Genomic DNA, 21,779 nt, shown 5'->3' on the forward strand with positions numbered 1-21,779 from the left:
GAGGCTGCCTGGGACCAGGGGTCAGTGACCTGAGTATCAATCCAGCTTTTCATGAGATGGAGTCTGATTAGCTCAAGAGCAGTTAAGCACTTCTGTTCTTGTGATCTCCATCAGAAAGGTGACCACACCTGAGTAATGCCGTTCCTCTTTCCCATACAGTGAGCCCAGTTTCACTGTGCTTACAGCCCCTGTCCATGTGCTGCCCTATGGTCAGCCTGTTCCTGCTGACAGCCCAACCAGAGCACGCTGTACATTCACATCACACCTGCATCTCCTCCATGTCCTCCTCACCTCTGTTGTCTGAGCAACCTTCTCCTCTGATTCTTTCCCTAGGTCTTATTTTTCCTGTTGCAATATTCTCTGTAAATCTTCATTCAGCTTCTAATATATGGTGCTGTCCCTCCTTCTTTACCTTTCGCTAGCTGTCTCAACTGCTCATGTAACATCTGAAGTTTTTTATGTTTGATTTCCCACTCTGTCTACAATGCCCAATCATATTCTGCACCATTCAGCTATCTTGGCATTTGCAAGGAGCATTCCAGTTGTTCCTTACTGATCTACACCTACCAGATACAACAGTCTAATTTTCCATTTAACTACCATTTTCATCAGGATTAAAACTTTCTTCTCCTGCATTTATACCCCCTGATTATCTTTATGCTTCTTTTTGCATACCTAACAGGTGCGTGTTGGATGCAGTGTTTTTATCATATTCACTACATGATGCACTGGGAGAAAGAAAGTTATAGCTTCTAGGGAGAGTCCCTGCTGTCATTCAAGAAGCAGAGGCTGTCCAGAGAAGCCCCAGGTTCAGTCCCGGTGATGATTCACAACAACTGTCACTGCCCATGCAGAAATGTGTACACACTCTCCTGCCTGCACTTGAAAAAAACATGTAACTTCTGTGTTCCCAGACTATTTAAAATCTTAGTTTCTCTACAAAGAGTAACCATTGAGGGAAAACGTATCTAAAAGTAATGACAGGAATGAACAGAGAATATGTAGGTAGGGTTTTTTTCAAACTAGTGTGTGTTACTTTAGAGGCTGCATCAGCTAAAATAAAATTTAACATAGCTGATGGGAAAGTTTAAAAATGGCCATTCATTGTAGTACAGAAGGCCAAATACTAATACCTGAATATCTGTCCATCCCGTTCTCAGAAAGAAGCAGGCATGCTATTCACTTGAAGACTGATCACAGTCTTCACAGCCCAGAGTGAAAACACACACTATGAAACATTCCAATACATGAAAATGGCGTTTCCAATCTTTTCTTACATGAGCATTTTTTATTTCACTGTTCAGAGAGAATACTTTCATTAAAAAAGGTTATATTCCAGAAGAGTAGTAAATAATAGTGTGAAGTCTCCACCTTTGTTCCACCTTCTGGGCTGGCCCTAAAAGAATGCCCTTGTTAGCAGACAACTAAGCTGAATACTAAGATCCAAGAACATCCTTCCTTATGCATTTGTACACCAGATAGGTGGATACAAGGTGCTAAAAAATTAGCTCTACAAACTCCTGGTTATTATTCAAAATGTACATCAACATTGAGATAACACTCAACGCTGGTATTACACAGCTTGTGATATTTTCCTTTAAAAAGTGATTGTTCCATAGTCATACACCAAATTTACTGTCAAAGTTATGAATACACCCTACAGTCCCCCTGCAGCCTTTGAATAATGCCTTCACATCTTTGCTCAAGCCAAACAAATTCTTCTACATCTCTCCCCAAAGCCTTTGAGGTCATTTTACTTTGTGACATTTCATGAGACACCAAATGAGACAAGCAATTACTATGGCACTGGGAATTTCAAAAAGGTTTACAAAAAAAATAAATCACTCTTCAAGATACCACAGGTCTGACTCTTCCCAGAGTTAACTCTAACTTCACTCAGACTTTTTTTCTTCCTCACAGCAAGTCAAAATTAGGAATAGCTTGCAAAACAAAAACCACTAACAAATGAACAATGGGTAAGAAGGAGCCTAACCCTTCTTTTCTCAAACCAAACACACATGGTCAGTTCTTTCAGCCACACTTACTCAAGAGACTTTAAGTGCCCTGTTCTGAAATGCAGACTGGTCACAGTGGTTCAAAATCAGGCCCTAAATATGCTTATTTATGTTTGATTTAAAATAGACAAGCTGTCCTCTCACTCTCCCTGCAAAACAGCTTTGCTAGCCATTGTCCAGGCCATGGGACAGTAGCCTTCAAAAGGCCACAATAAGAGGTCTTCAGTCGAGTGGTGTCATATGGTCTTCATTTAGAAGTATCATAAGAACATTACTTCTCACAGTATTTACAAATTAAAAACATATGGCTGTAACCTCTAATACTGCAAGAAATACTGCTCTTTGGGTTTGTTTTTGGCCTCAGACTTTTGAAATATGAACCAAGCAAAGGGATTTCATCTTAATGCGCGATTCAGTCCATTCTTCTTCCAAGCTCAAAGTCGGGGGGACAGCTAAAGCTGGCATTTGAAAAAGGTGATTTGCCCAGAACTATGTTAATGTACTGCAGTTGGCAACTAGAGTAGCATGTATATCAAAAAGGGGTGGGGTTGGTTAAAGGCATCTACTTTCTATTAAATTAAAAAAAAAAAAGGTATTATGCTGGCTTTGGTTCCTATAGAGAGTTTTGTAAGTCATATATAAGCCTCTTGCATTTACTATTTAGGTTCAATCAATATGGTTATCTACCTGTCAATTTTTCTTGCTCTTTAATGCAGAAGGAGAACAGCCTTTTTTATAGCTAGCTCAGAAAGCACTAAGCAAATCAATACATGCAGCGATAACAGAATGATTTGAAACACGTAACAGAAGCTTATCACTGTGCAGTATACTGAACCCGTCAAAATATTTTCCTAGAAGTAAAGTGAAAATAGAAGTTCTCCATTTTTTATTCCATAAGTGGAAAGTGACATAGATGTCGTAGGCCTTTTGGATTTGTTCCTAGCTTTGTATTTTTGGGAAAATTTTGTACATGAGCATTTGCTACTTTGCAGGAACATGAAGCCAATTCTGTAGTGAGATTTAAAAACTGCCTTGAGAATCAAAAATTATCTCAATTGCTCGATTCCCCATCTCTCAACTATTATTGGAAATCCATGCATTGTTCTGGGGAACTGGGCATAAGGTTTTCCAGGAATGCAGCTTCTGATGTTCCCACAGACCTTAAAACCCTCTGCTTTACTCAGCGCTCCTCGTAATTTGTGCTTGAGCCCAATCTGAAAAGTACAGGCTTTCTTCCAGCTGTCACCTCCTGTGTTAGTCAATTTGAAATAATTTATAAGCGTCTGATTCCTAGAGATTTAAATATACATACACGTATCAAGATTCTGGATTTTAAAGCAGCAGAGAGAGGATCAGCTGTTATTTTGGTGTGTAACATCTACTTTTTTGAAGAAATGCATAGGATTTACTGTGCAGCTCTCTTTGAGTGGTAAGTAACAATCATCTGCCATCATAGGATTTAAGTAGGCAGAATTCTGCATAATACAAAAGCTCTTTGCAATATTCCTGGCTTGCCACAATTTATCAGATGTTAAATGCAAGTTCAAAATTAATATATACGTATTGCAATGTAAGTATGCACGTAAATACATACTAAAGAGATGGGAGTTAATAGGAAAGGAACAGGAAATAACATTTACAGGTTGAGGCTTTCTATCATTTTCTCTCCCAGATTTAGCTCCAAGGCCATTGCTATCAACTCTAAGTCATGAGATCTGGTTGATTTCTGCATGTGCCCCAGGAACTCCCATCATGGCCCTATGGCTTCCCAGTTCATGAAGGTCTGCTCCACAGCTTCTGAACCTCAGGGGCTGCCAGACCTGGGCGAAACTGGTTACACTAGGTTTTACTCAAGGCACCAAACCATAAAATGTTTGACCTTCACCCTTAGAAAACAATACTGATATGAAAAACAAAGCAAAAAGGGAAAAGAAATCAATAGGATCACAAAATCACAAAGAAACCCTTCCATGACATAACTAAAAGTTTACAGAGGCTCTGCTACTTCTATTTCTCTACCAGAAATGGCCACTCATGCATGGTGTAGTCAGGTCTGAACTAGCTCTGTGTGGGTGAGCCAAGGTCTGGGAATCACACAGTAGCACCCACTCAGAGACAAGGATTAGTCCACAGGTGTATAAGAGCTGCTAACCACCTCCTGACCCCACCTGCTGAGTCTGTGTGAACTCACTGTGAATCTCCAGGACCTCAGAAATCACTGACCCATGATCCCTTGCCCGGCGGAGACACGCCAGCAGCGAGGCATTAACAAAGCTGTCTGCACAGAGCAGCTGAAAGATGGATGGGCATCTCTGATGGCAGAATTGGGCCCAGCAAATGAGCAAAGATTCTTAGAGCAACACCTCAAGTGACACAAATTATGTTATAAAATTGATCACTTCCTTACACATGGCAGAACGTTTCCAGGGCACTCAACATCTTATTCCATTAAGCCATGATAAATGACACCATATTTCCACATCAGTCTGAGCACTTCTTTTAAATCTGCTTGTTCAAATATTTGGTTACTTATTCCCTCTCTCTCTGTAAGATAGCAAGAACAGTCTTTTTCTTTTCCAATACTGCATGCCCTAATGGATGTCATTATTGCAGGACCATCACCTAGGAATTTTATTTCTTTACAGAATTCCTCACCTTAAGAACAAGCAAAACCTTGAGAGAATCACTAAAAACCTTTCAGTGTGCATTCTATCTGCATCTCAGGAACTTGAAAAAATGGACTCAGATATAGAGGAAAACCACAGAACAAATTATGCAGAAATGCCCCAAAATGCTAGCTTGAAGATCACCACCAGCACGTGGAACAGTGTTAAGATGGAAACCCACGGAGTAGGAACAAAATTGTTTCAAGCAGATCACTATGGTTCGAGGTGGCTTGGGAAGGTTCATAAATTGATAAGCACCACCAAAGGATCATAAGCCTCCACATCAATTGTATAAAGATTACAACAGAGCCACTCACTGCAGTCATTCTGAAAAGGTTATGGGTTTCACAGGTGTGCACTGTCAGTTCTGATTAAGCTTAAACTAAACCAGTTATCTATAATGTTGGATTGGAAGGAGTTTTATAGCTGAACGCAAGGTAAATCAAATTCAGGATACACATCTGTGGAAAAACACAGAGGGCCAGAGTTCACAATCCTGACACAGGCAAAAAAATCCAACTCTCCAAACTCAGGAGGAGATTTGCCTGTAAAAGATCCATCAGTCTGGCTATTGTCCTGTGTTCTGTCTCAGAAAGGAAAGTTATTTTGTCACAGCTTTGGGATTTCTTTCCCTCTTCAACTTACTATTCACTCTCAAAATGCAGACTGCTTGAAGATGATTATCTACTTTCATTTCTAAATTGCCTAGAGTTTACCATTTATCTGAACATGAAATTACTTATACACCTATACTTTTCCCTATGCAGGATATAAACTAAAATGGCAAAAAAAATCATAATGCAATTTTTCATCTTTGCAGCTAGGAATCCTTCCAAAAACAACTCTTCATATCAGAAGTTCCTAGAGCAATGCAAGAAGAATGTGGGTGAAATTCTGCACCCAAAAACATTGTTAACAACTCAATTGATTTCATAGTGTCAGGAATTCACTGGAAAAGTAAAGAAATTAAAAATGCATTCTTAGTAGTTGACACAAATTGCAAAAGGTATAATTTATTTCCAAAAATACTTCGCTTTAATTCTGCACTTTAAAGTGCTTCTATTGACTCATAGAGTTAATAGATGGCAAGAGCGAAAAAAAGTATTTGCTTTTGCAACATCATTATTTCCTTTGCATGCAATTATTTACTTGCCAAACAATGCTAGCGACAAATCACAGCAGACTCTGAAGTCATCTACACCAGCAGATTTTTAACCCAAGGTAAAAATAAACAGAAACATCTGTAAAGTAATCTTGCAGAAAGCTACGTTTATTAACAAATACATTTTCTAATAAAACACCATCTGCAAGCAACCCTCAGCTTCCACTTGATATAAATAGGCCTTTTACTGTTTTCAGATGCAGTTCCCAGAAAATTATTCCAAGCTCTACTGCAAAACACATCAGTCTTTGTTGCTGCCTGGAATGTTAATAAATAACATCAAGTTTTTAAATAGTCAAACAAATTATTGGCTTGAAACAATTATTCCAATAGAAAAAGCTGACCTTTTGCAATAAAGTAGTTTAAGAATGCATCGCTTCTCATTCCTAGGATAAAAATATTACCAAGCAGGGAAATATTTTTGGGAAAACAGAAAGCTATGAAAAACCCATCTTGCAATTCTGCCTATTTGTACACTGTACACCTACCTTCCAAAGGTTACAGGCTTAGAGAAACTCAGACTAATAGAAAAAATACACAGAGTATAAATAGTTCAATCCATATCCTTATTATACATTTGTGCTTGGAATGGACATGAATATGAACCAACTAAAATGTTCCTCACAGGACTACCGTTCTGACCAGCAATACAAAATTCAACAGCTTAAACTGTTGGTTGCAGAGATTGGGACTGAATCCCAGTATTAAGAGCTCTTCAAAATGCATAAAAGCTTCAATGGGACACATTTTCATAAGCGTTATTCACAACTTAAGTCATATTAATTCCAATAAAAAGGAAAAAAAGGAATTTAGCAAACTCTGCAAATAAAGTCCTTACTGGCAGGACTGTTTAGTACCACTGAAATTTGAACACTGCCATTTTTCCTTAGAATTTAAAATAGCAATCTGTCTATCAAACTATCTACTAACTGAGAATTCAAGAGTAAAAATTGCAGATGAACTGAGATATTAGAGTTCCCTGTCCAGAACCAGTATAGCTGGTATATATATATTATACCCAACAGATATCTAGCCTTTTAATATTAATCATAAACAAGAAATGTTAGTATTCCAGACTGTGCTTTAAAAACCACATTAAATACTGCTACTGGGACTATCACAACAAACCACCAAAAGAAGTCATGCACATTCTAGAAAAAGGAACACACTGTATTGTTTATTCCAGAAATGCAACTGCATATTTCCAGAGAAAAATATTTAGTGAATGTAATACTCAAGCAGTGCTAGAGAGAAGGTATTTTAAACCACTTACTTCACTAACAGGAGGAATGTTGAGCTTTGGTACTTTGTTCTTCGAACTAGGTGTGTTCACTTTTCCTTCCAGCAGTGCTCCAAAGGACTGATTTCCATATCCACTCTCAATTTCTATTGGGGGTTTCAGTTCAGGTGAGTCATTGGGTACCTGGTCCTGACCATCCATAGGCCTGACATAAGCTGTAGGCTTCTGCTGGACCATGCTGTTCTTACAGTGAAGTCCTGGTGGGAAATTCTGAGTGGAAAGACCATTGTTTGCAGTTAACAAAGAAGTGGAAGGAAGTGGAGATCCAGGACCATGGCCTACAAACTCGAGCTCTGTGGGTGACTTCGAATGACTGTTTTCTTTGTAAGTGTGTTCTCCAGGTGCTGACTTTGCATGAGTGTGCCTCCTCGAATGTGAAGATGTTGCCATAGCATTTGCTTCCTCAGTTCCCCCACTTTTATGCTGCTCACTCTGGCAATTATAGAGATCTTCATACCTGCCCTGTGACTGGTCATGAGAAGAGCTGTGCTTTGTCCGACTCTGCTGACCACTGGGTTGGCTTGGCTGGGCCCCACTGGAGTTGTGACCACTGCGTGACCAGTCTGTCCTCGACTTCCTGCTGCTCTGGTGGTTGTGCAGCAAAGCAGAATTAGATGACAATGAAGAAGGTGGAGGCATTGATGTTGATGAGTTGCCACTGATCTGATGAGATGGGATCATCCTGTTCCTCGGTTCTGGGAAAAAGTTCTGTTCATTTTTGTCAATGGGTGTCTGTGGGACAGAATTCTTTGGGATTCCTACAAGGTGGCTCTGGTTGGAGTGGTTGGTTAACAGGTCCTTCATCTCATCATAATTTCCCAATGTGTTCTGGACACGGTTTGCAAGGGCGTCGCCTTTATTCGTCTAAAATATATTAAAAAAAAAAAAAAGACAAGAAAAGCGTGAGTAAATTCCTGATTTACAAGTTACTGCTCAGAATAGTTGTCTTAGAAGATGGCAAATGTTAGCTGTTTAATGGTGTCATGCTGACATTTAATTAAATTTCAATTACATTTTGCATATGTTATGTAAGAAAAACCTATCAATAACTGTGTTCAAAGAATCCCTTGAAACAGGCTTGCATCAGTAACACTTGTCTACTGCTTTCCATTTTCTTAAATATGCTCTCAGAGAAGTGTTTAAATTGCATCAGTTATGGATGTTAGGCGCAAAATAAGCTGGGTTTATGTCAGAGACGTTGGGCTTGTACATTTCATATAGTGCAAAACACGAATGCACAATTACTGGCTACTGAGCATTTGAATTGTAATCACACAGTCGATGTAAGTACGTTATTGCTCTATCAGCCCCTTGACCCACAGTCCTGCCATAAATAGAAGCTGGGCAGTCTGTAATAGCACCAAACTCTTCACTCCAGTTTAACTTCAATTACTTTTCCATAGAAAGTAGAGTTTGACCTGAAGTATCTAATCTGAATACAGAGAAGAAAAAGCTTCTACCACATGCTATGGTAGGTTCAACTAAAAGATCATTCAAAAATATTTTCTCATTGAACATAAACAGACAGGATTGCCATATTTTTAAGCATCAGGATTCTTCTGCTGTCTGCAGGCTGGTTGTATTTCTTAATCCTGCTTTTCTTTGATTTTCAGTAATTATTAAATAAATACTGACTCATATTTGTTTCACTGCTATTATACTTTTCCTTTTGAAGCATTAAGTTTCTTCTTCCTTTTCCCTTTCACTTGTAAAAAGCTGGACGCTATAAGTAATACACAGCTGATTTCCTGTCTCTTCCTGTTCTAACTCACCCCACATGGATGCAAAGCAGCAGCCTTCCTACTGACCTTTCTGTTCTATTGAAGTGACCAGCAGAGAACTAAAACATCTTATTCCCCATGCTCACGGCTTTACAAGACTCAAAGGATAAAAACAAAGCTGAACTACAGTTCCTGTTCAAGCAGATGGTTCAGTTCTACAGTCTGGAATTAAATGACAAAGTTATGTCATGATACAGCCAACCCTACTTCAGTTTTGAGGAGGTTTTTCACTCAATAACACAAGTAGTGCCGCAGTCCAATGGTGCCTTAACACCAGGCCATTAAGATGGGGAAAATCAGCAGTAGGAGCTTGTGCTTGGTTAGAGACTGTCACACCTCTTTGGTGAGGGATCCTACTATGCCCCTGATCCCACTTTCCTCAAGTATTAAAGAGAAGTTTGAGTCATGAAAAAATTCATGCATGGATTTCTCCTGAAATATCTACTTACATTAGACACTGCTGAACTAGTCAGAGGATGAGAAGAGTACTGAACGTACCATAAAAAATGGTAAAAAAAGAAGATAATAAATGCAAATTTCCTTTTGCTCATTCTCAGGGATTGTAACATATATTAGCACTGCACTGAGGCAGTGATTTAAAAATTAACTGTTCAATGTTGTTCCCGTCTCTATACATTTTGCCAGTGCTCCTAATTGATACAGTTAATAATCCCAGTTGTGGAGAACCACGAATCACTTTAATTCACTAAGTCCCTAGGTTGGTCATTTTAGTGGCAAAAATTATATTCTAGCTAAGCCAAGAATAAGCTCTTTGTATATGAGCAGTCTCCTTCAACTGAGTTGCACAATGAGCTGTTTGGGCAGCAGCCAAAACCAGGCTTTCTCTGTTCAACCCCCAAATTTAAAACAAGGAGATTCCATTGTGCTTAAGGGCCCAGCAGGAATTATGATTCGAAGTCTAAACACTTACATACTTGTTCTGTTTCCTCCCTGCCCAAACACTTTAACTCCTTATGGGATAGAACATGGGAAATAACAGTACCAAAAAAAAAAAACCTGACCACCAACCCTCACCTCTGTGGTTCAGCTACACTTCCAGGGAGCATTTAGCTTACTTTCCAGAAAGCACAAGTTAAAAAAAAAAAAAAAAAAGGTACTGACAACATATCATAGCTGTAACACTTCAAGATCCCAGCACACTAAATGGCTCTTGTCTAGATCCTCACAGAGAAAATGTTTTAACTTGAAAGTAGATCTTTTCCATTATTTTATGTTGGAGGTACTTATTCTCTCAATGTATTTTCTTTTACATGTCACATGATGATAAATGTAACTTTGCTTGATATTAACTCTATTTTATGCCTAATGTTCAGATCCTAGGGATAAAAGACATTGTATAAATGTTAGGTATTATTATTGCTATTCATAGTCTTTTACAGGGAACATTAATAAAAACATATTTACTGAAAACTGCGGAGATTAAATTATATTAAACATCCTTAGTGTATTTTAAGTGCACTAAAGCTCATATCCAATGGTTACTAAAGTCAATGGAAAGATAATTACTCTCTTCAGTGGCCTTTGGACCAGACTACAAAGCAAAAAAAAAACTATTATTAATGGTAATTTGGCTTACATTTAAATAAAATTAGAGCACACACAACTAAGATCAGACTTAGGCATCATAGCACAATCTGAACGAGCTCAGGAATTCAATGCACTGTTCTTTTTGCATTTAAGACATAAAGCATAACAATAATGTTTTTACTTTATTTCCACAACAAATTCAGGGCTCACACAAGAAGCATAGGATTCTTGACAAGCTTGGGTACCAGCATGAGAACCACAAAATCCAGTCATAATTTCTGCTTCCTCTTTGTAACTTCCAGACTGGGGACAATTTCTACCTTCATATGCTGGGTAATTGGCTGATTTCCTAAAGAAAACCTCTGTACGTCTTATTTTTTGAACAGCATGCTGAATCACAATTTTGTTGCTATCAAGGAAATGCAGCATTTTGAGTATTCCAAGGCATAAATTATATGCCTGGTTTATGACTCATGGCTAGTAGCATTCCCCCTCATTCTAGGTTTCTGTTAATTTAGGAAATGCACATCTTCTTGCATTAGCTTCTATTTCTTTCAAAAGCTATCTATAATAGAATCCTACTGGAAGACTAATTTGCTGGCTAGCTATTGCATTGTAGTTTTACAAAGAAAAGAACTAATGCACTCAAACTTATAGGCCCCATTTACAAGAGTTTTTTGAAAATTTGTGTGAAACTTGAGGTTTCATAATTCATTCACTTCCTTATGCCTCATAGTTAAACTAACCTCCACAGATTAGAAGCTGAGATCTTTTTTATGCTAAGCTTGAAAAGCATGGAGAGGCTTTACCTGAAAAAGATAAATGATTTAATATTCACCAAAGGCTCCACAATGGAAATGCTGCCCATTAGCTTCTCTTTCTCAAGGTGAACTCCTCTGAGGCAATTCCTTTCAAAAGTAACAAAAATACTCCTACTGTTTTCTTTTAAAATACTCATCTGTGAGTAATTCAAAACATTAAAAGGTATCAACAATTCAGTAGTAAAATTACAGCTTCTCTAAGGAAAGCTCTAACACTGCTTTTTCAAATGTCTGTTGCTGTTACACGGCAGGCCCTTCTCTGATCCCTCCTGCAAAATCCAGCATGAACAGGTTGCACCAGGGTTTGAAGGCAGGACCTGCAACCCACTTGCACTAAAGAGCAACACAACCCTTACTGCCTGACCTTCCCAAAATAATGCTGGATGTCATCACATTGTCAAAGGTGTTGTTTTCCCACATAAGACAGTGGAGCTTCAAAAGGAGACATTTATCTTTTAACAAGCATGGAAAAATGTATTTTATACACCCACAGAAATAAGTATCTCTTTTCATGTAAGTGCACACATACATAAACTACAAAGAATCAATGCAGAAACATGCATTTGTCCAAAACTATAATGAACACCCACGTTTTATTTGACAGAGGGAAAGAAAGAGGCTGTAACAGCTAGAGCAGAGAGATGACAGATGAAGGCAGATACTCCACACATCTCATGATACACAATGGCAGTAGGCTCCATGAGAAAATCTGAGCTCCTTGCTCTTTTATTGCAACTTTTAATATCAATTTCTTAGTGCAGTCTTAAAATAGCTGCCAGTTGTTCAGTCTTTAAAACTTCGGAAACAGCAGTGGTGGTTTGCCCTACCCTGACCCTGCTTAGTCCCTCCTCTGGATAATGTTGAATCAAATGAGGAAGGAATGATAAACAAGTAAGGACACTAAGTCTGGGAATAAAAGAAAGAAAAAGAGATGTTTCCTTTTTCCTGAAACCTTCTATTCCCAACCTTCTCTTTGTCATTGTAGTCTCCATGTCAGCTTCCACCCTTAGATCTTCCAGAAATGTACCAGCTGTAGCACGAGCCACAGAGCCAGCCCAGTGAGGATGTGGAGCCTGTGCCCATCACAGGCCACACCACAGGCAGTGTTTGATCTCACTCTGCTCCCACTGAGTGCGACCAGAAGAGACAAGTGCAGCTTCTTGTGTGCACAAGGCCTTGAGTCTCATGAACACAGAAACATCTGGTCATCTCAAAATAGAGATGAAATTCTAACTGCACGTGCAGGATATTTGTTCTCACATCAGGGTCTCTTCATTTTATTTTAGAAAAAATGCAAGCAAACCCCTGAATTTAATTTTGCACTTACTTAGGAATAAAAATCACTACATACCCTCTAAGAGTTAGATTCAGCTTTTATTAGTGCCTAGGAAACTCTACTGTGGCTGGGTCTTAGCAATGCAGAACGTAAAAAGGAAACAGTGGTTTATCGCTTTATCCCATTTTTTCCTAGTGTAAAGTGAAAGCAAGACCTAGTTTTCCTATTTCGTTTTGCTACTACCTGTTTTTTCAAATTTAAGACTGATTCAACTACTGAATATTTAACTACTTCTGAATGCAATTTTCTCTCAATTTTTCTCTTTCACAATTTATAATTATAATGCTTTCTTAGGGCCATAATATGTTATATTTTGCTTCATCACACAAAGTTTACAAACTTCTCTGCCAAGCAGGTGAAAAGCAACTTAAAAAATTGCCCACAAAGACCATCAGGATAATTTTTGGCTTTTTAGTCATTCAGTTTTTGAAAAGAAACCACATACTCTGTGTACACTTGATGCAAATACACACACACTAAACAGATCTAAAATCAGATATTGTCATTCTTATTATACAGCAGATATTGGTGATACATGATTTCAGTTCTTGCCATAAAATTTTGCAGTGTTTCGCATACTGTCTACCTCCTGAAATCCAAATATCCACTTACATTAGTCTAATGGAATTATCTATACAATATTTACAATAATATTGAGTAGCTACATGGACTAGTAATGTTTTATAGGATTAATTCAGCATGGTGTCACTCACCAAGTATCTGTCACAGGTAAGGGATCTCAGCCTTGGGTAAGGAAGGAATCTTTACCCCTGAGAGGCATCCCTGCTCAAGCAGAGGGTGGGGTGCAATGCAGCTGCACTTCAGGGAGAGATCAAATGGGGCTCATCCTGGTGGTGATATTTACAGGGTAAAGTAGTTGGCTGCTAATCAATACAATAGACGAGACAGATGTCTTCCCTTTACCTCTGATATCTTGCTCTGTACTTTGGTTATCTTCCACTTTGGGATTTCAAAACCACCTTTTGAAATATTTGTCAAGACACCTTCACTGTCTTGAACATGAGCCAGGGGCTTTCCAGCGGGCAAATTCATGCCAAGAAAGAAAGACCTGCTGCTCCTCAGCCTGCCTGAACCAAAGTACAGCCAGGAGTTGAGTGCACCCACCACACTTTTGTGGTCTACAATTATTAGACACCATGTGATAATAATGGCAGTCTTTTCTCCTCCTTTTTGGGTGATTTTCAAAGAGCCCTCATCCTCCCTTACAGCTGCTAACAATGTAAAATGGAAAGATGAAGTGGTGGCCTTTCAATGGATGTCACTGATTGGGAGGAGAAAGAGATATGGAAATTTACATTCTGATGAATTCTTTAGGGAATGTCTTACTGAAAATCAAAGCAGCAGAAATCATAAAGGGGGACATCCCTTGGTGATGAAAATCTCAGGCAGCAAAGCTCCTCAGAGAGAATAAGACTTGTAACAAAAGTCCCTTTCATATCCTTGTTATGCTCCCCAAAGATTCAGTCTCCCAAAAGACTTCTTTGGATGGTTATCATTGCACAAGAAAGATTATGGACTCATTATTTATAGAGAGGACATTGGTTTTAAAAACTCAGATATATTTTCTTCCTAAAAATGAAAGAAGTTATTGTAAGCTTTTTAGGTACAGACCACTTGTAGAAATACCAGCTGCACCTACTTCTACTGCAGGACTTTGCTGTGTGTTAAGAGGAAGAAATCTTGAACTGGACTGTAACCAAAACTCCTGATTCTGCCAATGCAACCTGGGCAGCACATTCAGTTTGCTCTGCTGCCCTATGCTGATCTGGATAATCAGTGCATTCAAGAGCGGAAGTACCAAGGCAGATGCAATACTTCCATTTCTTAGAGGTGATGAGAAGCTTTATTTGTGGAAGACATTCTGAAAATGCAAAAGGTAACAAAGTAATATACCTTATAGGGTTCCCCAAAGAGGTTAAAACCTGAAGCAAAGAGATCTTCATCTTGCTGGACTTCCTGGTTTCTTCTCTCCCATTCCTTCCGCTTAAGCGCACTCCGGTCTTGCTCATAGTGACTGGAGAAAGACAAAAATGGCAACACATTATTTTCCCCATCATTCTGTTACATGTTTATTACTATCAGTAACAGCAACAAAACATCAGAAACAATGCAACTCCTGAGGACAATTCTGAAAGAAACAGCTACTGAATAATTTTCCCAAATTTAAATCTGGAATCATAAAACTACACATAATTGGGCAGTAGGGCAGTCAGTACACTTCTAAAATGGAAAGTGTTTCAATGAAACAATGAAAATACTGTTTACAAATTAACAGAGCATTATGCAGAAGAATAAAATACATTTTGACATCCTTGTACTAGCAGCCTGTAAACACACGTGCACCTGCACACAAACGCACACAAGCGTGCCCACAAAGCATGGGTCTGTGCAGGGAAAGCAAATGTGAAGGCAAGGAAGCACAGCAACATCTACAAATCCATTACACTGAACATCCATCCCAAGGCTCCAGTTTAGCCTCGTGTGATTTAGACCACCTAATGCTGTCCCAGTTCTTGTTAAAATTTATGTATGGCTTCATTGTAGATGTCAAGGAGGGGTTACGAAGTGTTTTGTAGAAGCAGGCTGCCGGAAAAGATTTTAGGGTAGTTGATTCCAGGATCAGATAATTCTGCACACAAACACAGTAAAGGATCTAGCACCTCGGTGTAGCAATGGTGAGTGGCACTTATCTGTGTGTCAGCTTGCTTTGTGCACCTGCCAGACCTAGATGACAGGCTGAGAGACCACATTCACTTCTCCCCTGAATAACACTGAAGTACTTTGGTCTCTTGGCTCTGCAAACTACCTCCTGCTCCTCTGAGGGAAGAGATATAATTAAAACCCTGAAGGAGAGGGGAAAATAGCAAAGGAAAGAGGAAAGGAAAAGATGCATACTTCAACTTGCACTGACAACCTCTCATGTGACAAGCATTAAGGGACACTTCTGTGCTTTCAAGCCGCATTTGATTTGTTACGAGGCTTTTGGCTCTGCTTTGTGTCAGTTAATTAGCTCCCGAATTCCAGATGACAATTTGAATAGCAGAGTCGGTGCATGCCCTGATGTTATCTGCAGTAAGCACAATCTCCCTGATAGATCCTGGCCGTGCATGCACACATCCACACACAGCCTGTATGTACAGATGCTTACACACAAACACACATATTCCAGCTGTAACAAAGAACAGTTAATTCTCCTGTCTCTGGCGAGAATGAATTAAATCTCCATAGAGCTCCACTGCACTTGGAAGATAACCAAATATCTACAACTTTTGCCTTTTTAGCTCAGCATGATATTGTATTGAAAGCTTCACACCGAGAGATATAATGAGGAATGAACTGCACAGTGATGAGGCTTTAACAGTGTATAAAGTCACTGATTTCTGAGTGAAACCACAATTACTAATTTGAAGCACCAGCTAATTAAAACCACAGCTATGTATTTAGCCTCTTGTTATACCTACTGCAGTTTATAATTATGAGGACCTCTTTATCTACTCAATTAAAGTTCTTATGATTCAGGCAGGTTGTGTTTGAACCTGCAAGCCCTGTGGAGAGCACAGGAAAGCATATGTCTGTTGCCTGATGACTCCATGTAGCCTTACACTTAATACACTTGTTTTTATACAGGCAAGGAAAGAAAAGAAGAAAGACATGCCACAATGAGATTTCTAAATAAAAAATATGAATTAATAATTGGTTTAAGCAATTCAAGACCACTCAGACTTGGATTGAATAAGGCTTGATTATGGCTTGTAAACTGAATGCAAAGCCACCTACATAGGCTGAGCTGAATGACTGCCATCCACATTTTCCTTCTACAATTTAGAAGGCTCAAAATATGCCATGTTTTGTTTTATTTAATTTGTTTGTAGCACCTCCTGATGTACCGACATCACTAACACCAAGAGCAAGCTCCAGAACAGTCTTATCATCAATGCTGTATTTTTGCAGAAAGTTTGCTGGTACTGTTTGCTGGTCTCCTAAGGGAGACTGAGGGGGAAATGGTTGTAAGGACAGACACTTTTCTATTCTACACATGACCACATTGCTAATGTAACATTGTAAATCACAAGCAACCTGTTCGCTAAAAGGTGAAGGGGGGAATTCCTTTTGAATCCTAAATCAAGACTATAATCCACAAATATGGGAGTAAGTGAATGCAAGGTTTTTCCCAAACTGGTATCCAAAGATGAGGCCAAGGCTGATTCCATCTCTCCCCACAGCTTTGCTGAAGGAGGGGGTGGGGTTAACCCAGAAATAATCCATCCCAGGAGTAGTAGGAACATACTATATTTATCCCTCTCATGGGGGAATCATTCCAGAGATCTCTCTAGCAGTTTGACCCACAGACTGTGTGACTCTTCAGCAAGATCAGGCCATGGTGAAGTTATAAGCCCAGTCTCACAGATCTAGTCTAAGCAAGATGTTGTATCCTGCATAAGCAATGTTTGCTATGGAAGCACTCCCATCCCAGGACTGCCAGCATTCACTTCAGAAAGAATTATTCATGAAAGCTAGAGATGCATTTTACAGCTTCCCAATGGCTTCCACTGCCTGGGGTTTCAGGGTGAAATTCTGGGCACATTCAAATCAAACAATCTGGCCACTGAACACAGAGATCACAGAGTAGAGCACACAACACATCTCACCCCTCATGTGAGGTTACAGCATTTTGTTATCTAAAAGCCAGCTCAGGTCACAAGCATGCAAAGTATTTAGGAAACCAAGTGAGGCATTATGCCATATCCTATCTGAGAAAAAGCAGCAAAGACCCTAAGACTACTAAGATATGCTTTATGACACATTACAAAACCACAACTTCAGAAACTATGAAAACAGCACTGGCATAATTCAAAGTGGCATAATCATTTTAAAAGACATTAACTTAAGCTTACACAGTGTTTAGAATGTTAACATTAAAAGTTTGAAAATACAGTATTTTTCAACACAACCCAGTGATGTATTTCTCTTGAATTGTGTTTATGAAAGATTTCTATTTCAGGCACTCAAGAGGCAAGTACAAAGGCACACCTCAAGTCCTAGTCCCCAACAATGTTTACAAACTACAAAACTGTGAGAATCCATGTTACAACACAAGCAAAACCTTAAGTAAATTGTTACCTCTGCTTCAATCCAAATCTCACTCTCATATATTTTCTTGTGAGAACAAAAAAAAAAAAAAAAGCATAAAATTAAAGCTGCGTTTTGAACTTCCAACTGGCAGAGTCACAGGGCAGCCTTAAGTGTACAAAGTGTCTATGCGAAAGGAAGTGGTTGCTCATCCTGTCAAGACCATTACTTGGTTTATTTCTCTGCAAATGTGCTTTTGCTATGACAGTGCATGACACGGAGCTGATTGTGGCTACAGGAAATCAAATATTGTTAGATCATACGCAGATTAGGATAACAACTTATTTGGGTTCTGTGTAATTCAAAGAGGGATGCTGATTAGATCTTAAGGCTGCAGTGCACTGAAAACCTAATGGGATGCTCTCCAGAAATTCTTGCTGCAGACACAATGCAATCTCTGGGACTTCTGTTTAATTTTTAGCTTAACTAATGTTCTGTGAAATACAGATATGTGATTAGTGGTGAAGGTGTCAGTGAAAACTATAGTCAGATACTGTGAGGAACATCAGAGTTCAGTCTGTCTCACTTGTATGAGAAATACTTCATGACTCCTCTAAAGCCAGGAGAGCAGGATACCACAATACAGGCTTTCATAAACATTTTATAAAAGAGATACAAAAGAAAACAGCTGTAGGCAACAATATTCACAATATCCAAGAGGGCAACTCCCTAGACACAACTACTACATGACAATGTAGTTTAAATATGTGAGCTCTATTGTTTTGTTACCACTTATTAGATTAATAATTGAATTTGAATGAGGAAGCCTGTATATAAATCTGAGAAGATCAGGAATGGTGAGCAGTAAGAATAGTACAAGAGCACATGAGAACACCAACCTACAAATTACCAGTGTGGTGGAAATGGCAGAAAGAATAGCAACTACAACTGTAATGTTGTTTTGGTATGCTAACACTGGGGCAGGTTGCAAATGCATTTTTGAGTCACAGCATGGGATATGTAAAGCTTTGCAATCAGAGCAGCACACATCCATTCTTCTCAGCTACAGGCACAGTGTGGGGACAGTGGCGAGCTGCTGCCCTGTGACAGCCCAGGTGCTCAGCCTGTGTGAGTCTGCAGGGTGTCAGCAAGGACAGCAGAGCTGCAGCTTCACCCCCACTGCAGCCCACGATGGCTGTAGGGGCAATCCAGCCCAGTCCCTGGAGAACAGAGAAGAGGAGGAGGTGGCTGAGGCAGAAGGAGGTTATATCAAGGCAAAAGATAACAGACATACACATAGGTTTTGGACGAGAAGCTAAAAATGTGGATCTGGCAATAAGAGATGAAAGTCAGATGAGTGCTGGCTACAAAAGGAGAACTAGAAGGAGAATAAAATTTGGGGCACTGGAAAGTACAGTGCAGTCATCTCTGGTGAAAGTGAGAGGATGTGGTGCAAAAGATCTGGAGGGAAAAAAAGGAACCTTTTAGGACAGACTGCAACAAAGTAAGAGGTTATAGGGAAGAGTTAAAGGGAAGCTGATGAAATGAGACCAACAGCTAAAGGCTGAGCCCTAGCGTTTGGGGTTTATTTTCAAAGTTGTGCTAACTAAAGCCACAGAAGTCTCTCAAAGCACCGAAGACTAGGAAAAAGCCTGAAAGACTGGAGAAGGAGCAGAAGAAAAAAGTCAGACCAGACAAGTTTGAAGGAGTAGTCTCTGTGATATTAAGAAAAAGTAGAAGAGAGAAAAATGATCAAACACCTCATGTTGCAGACAAATCACGAATGAGAACAGAACACGGCTCTGTTGATTCAGTCAAAACAACAAGAGCCCAATAGGGAAAGAATCAATAAAAAAGCAGGAGCAGAGAGGCTTTATAGCAGTGACAGAATACAACTATGAGAATAAATGAATGACATTCAAAAAAGCCAGCATTTATCCACAATTTAAGGAAAAAGTAGTTGCTGTTCTCAATAACATGTCTCAATTAAAAAAATGCACACTACATCAAATCAAATATTTCCCTGTACTAGTTCCACACCCCCCCCCCCCCCTTAAAATATCAGATATGCCTAAATGATGAAAGAAGTTCTCAAACTGAAATGTTTGTAATTTGGGGAAGCAAAATATAAACACAAGCTTCTAAACTAAGACACAGTGGATATAAAATGATACGAATTTGAGAACTGAAAGTCCTTTCCCAAGGTTGTTGCTTCATAGTTTTTACTTTGCCCACATGTACTCAGGAAGTTGGAGAAGTAAACTCGGAAACTGGGCTTCCTCAAAAACTAACTCATACTCCTGCACAATGTATTAAACATCCCAAATCAAAACCCACTCAGGAGTATATTTAACTTACAGGAGAAATCCAGCTCAGGTCAATGAGGATATCCCCCCATGCTTCAAATACATACTTGCTTTTCCACACCTGTCCAATTCTTCAATGTGACTTAAAAGCATAAGGCAAAAAGCATTTCACCTGGCAATCAAACTAGGTGAAAGACTACTTCTAACAAATACATTACAATTGGAATTCTCCTCTGCATAACTCCAGTTTTATCCCACCGTTTTAACTCCACTGATTTCATGTAAAAGCAGAGTACCATAGCTCTGGACAAAGGAAGAACTGCCTTCCTTCATCTATGAGGATTTTCCCAGTATAAACAGTGGTATTTTAATGCATTTATTCCAAATGAAAAAAAAAAAAAAGAAAAAAAGAAAAAGCAGCCTCAGGTCTTAAATTTCATAGCAGGTCATAAAATGTATTAAGTAAATGAGAGGAATTTAAAAATCTGATATTTAGGCAGAAATATGGCCAACTTAATGTATCTTCCCTGCTGATCTGAAGTCTTTGTTTCACTAATGATAAACAATATAAGCACTACCACACTTAAAATAGCAAAATTGTTCTTCCTCTGTTTATCACCACTGAGCTTACATCTTTGTCCTGGTAATTTTCCTACTTGACAGAGACAAACCAAGACATAGCAAAAATAGCTTTACAAGTTCTTGGTATCTTTCATATTTAATGTTTACTTTAATGTTGTCTTCCTTTTCATAGCATGAATAGTTACTGAGAGTATCTAGCACAGAACATATCTATCACTGCACTTCAAGATAAATGATTTATTTTAAAATATAGAATATTCTGTCTTTGATGTTCAACAGTTCTGCAGAGAAACACTTGAGATGGTCACTGGTTATCTATCCACATGAGCTAAATCTCTTCACAATTTGCATTAAAAACAATGCCATTCCTTTAGCAGATTTAATAGAGAATACAGAAGATTAAAGCCTCCAAAGGAAAAAATGCCCAAGAGACCCCTGGGTGAATTATGGAAATGTAAGCTAAGGGCTTGGCTAGTATTTTTCATATTCCTCATTCTTTTTAGTTATTCCCACATGTACCAAGGACCTAGAAAATATTATTTTTACCTCAGTTTTCTCCTGTTTTTTGTACTATGCAGCCCTAAACCTTTCCTGAACGTGAATTTGGAAGGAACAATTCTGGGGGAATGGATGGCAGAGATAAGCTCCGGGATAGTAAGCATATAAAGAATAGATGAGGTTTCAAAGGGGAGCATTTATTGTTTCCTGTATCATAGCACATTGTCTTTCAATATGATTAGTTATCAGTCAGAGTTATCAAAAAGTGGGATGAAATAAAGCGCTTACGCAGTTATGCTTCATTGATGTCAGCTAGGGGAGCATGAAAATCTCCATGAAGTTGGGTAATTGATGTGTAAATCAGAGCTCAATCACTCTGTAATAGAAATGGTCCCACTGAAAGTGTGGTTGTTGAACAGTATTGCAGAGGGGTGGGGAAGAAAAGAGAAACAGAGTCAAGACTTATTTATTAAAAAATATAGTAACTGGCAATTTACACAATTTTCTTTTCAAAGGAGAAGTGCTGTCAGAAACATTTAAATGCAAGCTGCAGATCACTATATTTGGGTACCTTTATTCGGCAATAATTAACTGTTTCTGTTTTATTAAAACGCTTGGGGGGGACACTGTTATGGATATTTAAAAAGCAAATTAAATGAACACGTTCATCCTT

General features: G+C 38.8%; 1 protein-coding gene across 6 annotated transcripts in view; it reads right to left on the bottom strand.

The window, feature by feature from the left end:
* The window catches only part of AFF2 (AF4/FMR2 family member 2), a 334,300-nt gene that overhangs the window by 234,167 nt on the left and 78,354 nt on the right, over positions 1-21,779 (bottom strand). For 5 of the 6 annotated variants that reach the window (XM_038164527.1, XM_038164528.1, XM_038164532.1 and 2 more), the window contains exons 2-3: positions 14,544-14,664; positions 7,117-8,007 (exon numbers count right to left, since the gene is read on the bottom strand). In XM_038164527.1, the coding sequence (XP_038020455.1) occupies positions 7,117-8,007; positions 14,544-14,664 (1,012 nt within the window). Of the gene's footprint in view, positions 1-7,116; positions 8,008-14,543; positions 14,665-17,771; positions 18,260-21,779 lie in introns of those variants that run through there. The other variant, XM_038164529.1, reaches the window with a different exon arrangement.

Source organism: Motacilla alba, chromosome 4A (assembly GCF_015832195.1).
Source record: "Motacilla alba alba isolate MOTALB_02 chromosome 4A, Motacilla_alba_V1.0_pri, whole genome shotgun sequence".
NCBI lineage: Eukaryota > Metazoa > Chordata > Aves > Passeriformes > Motacillidae > Motacilla > Motacilla alba.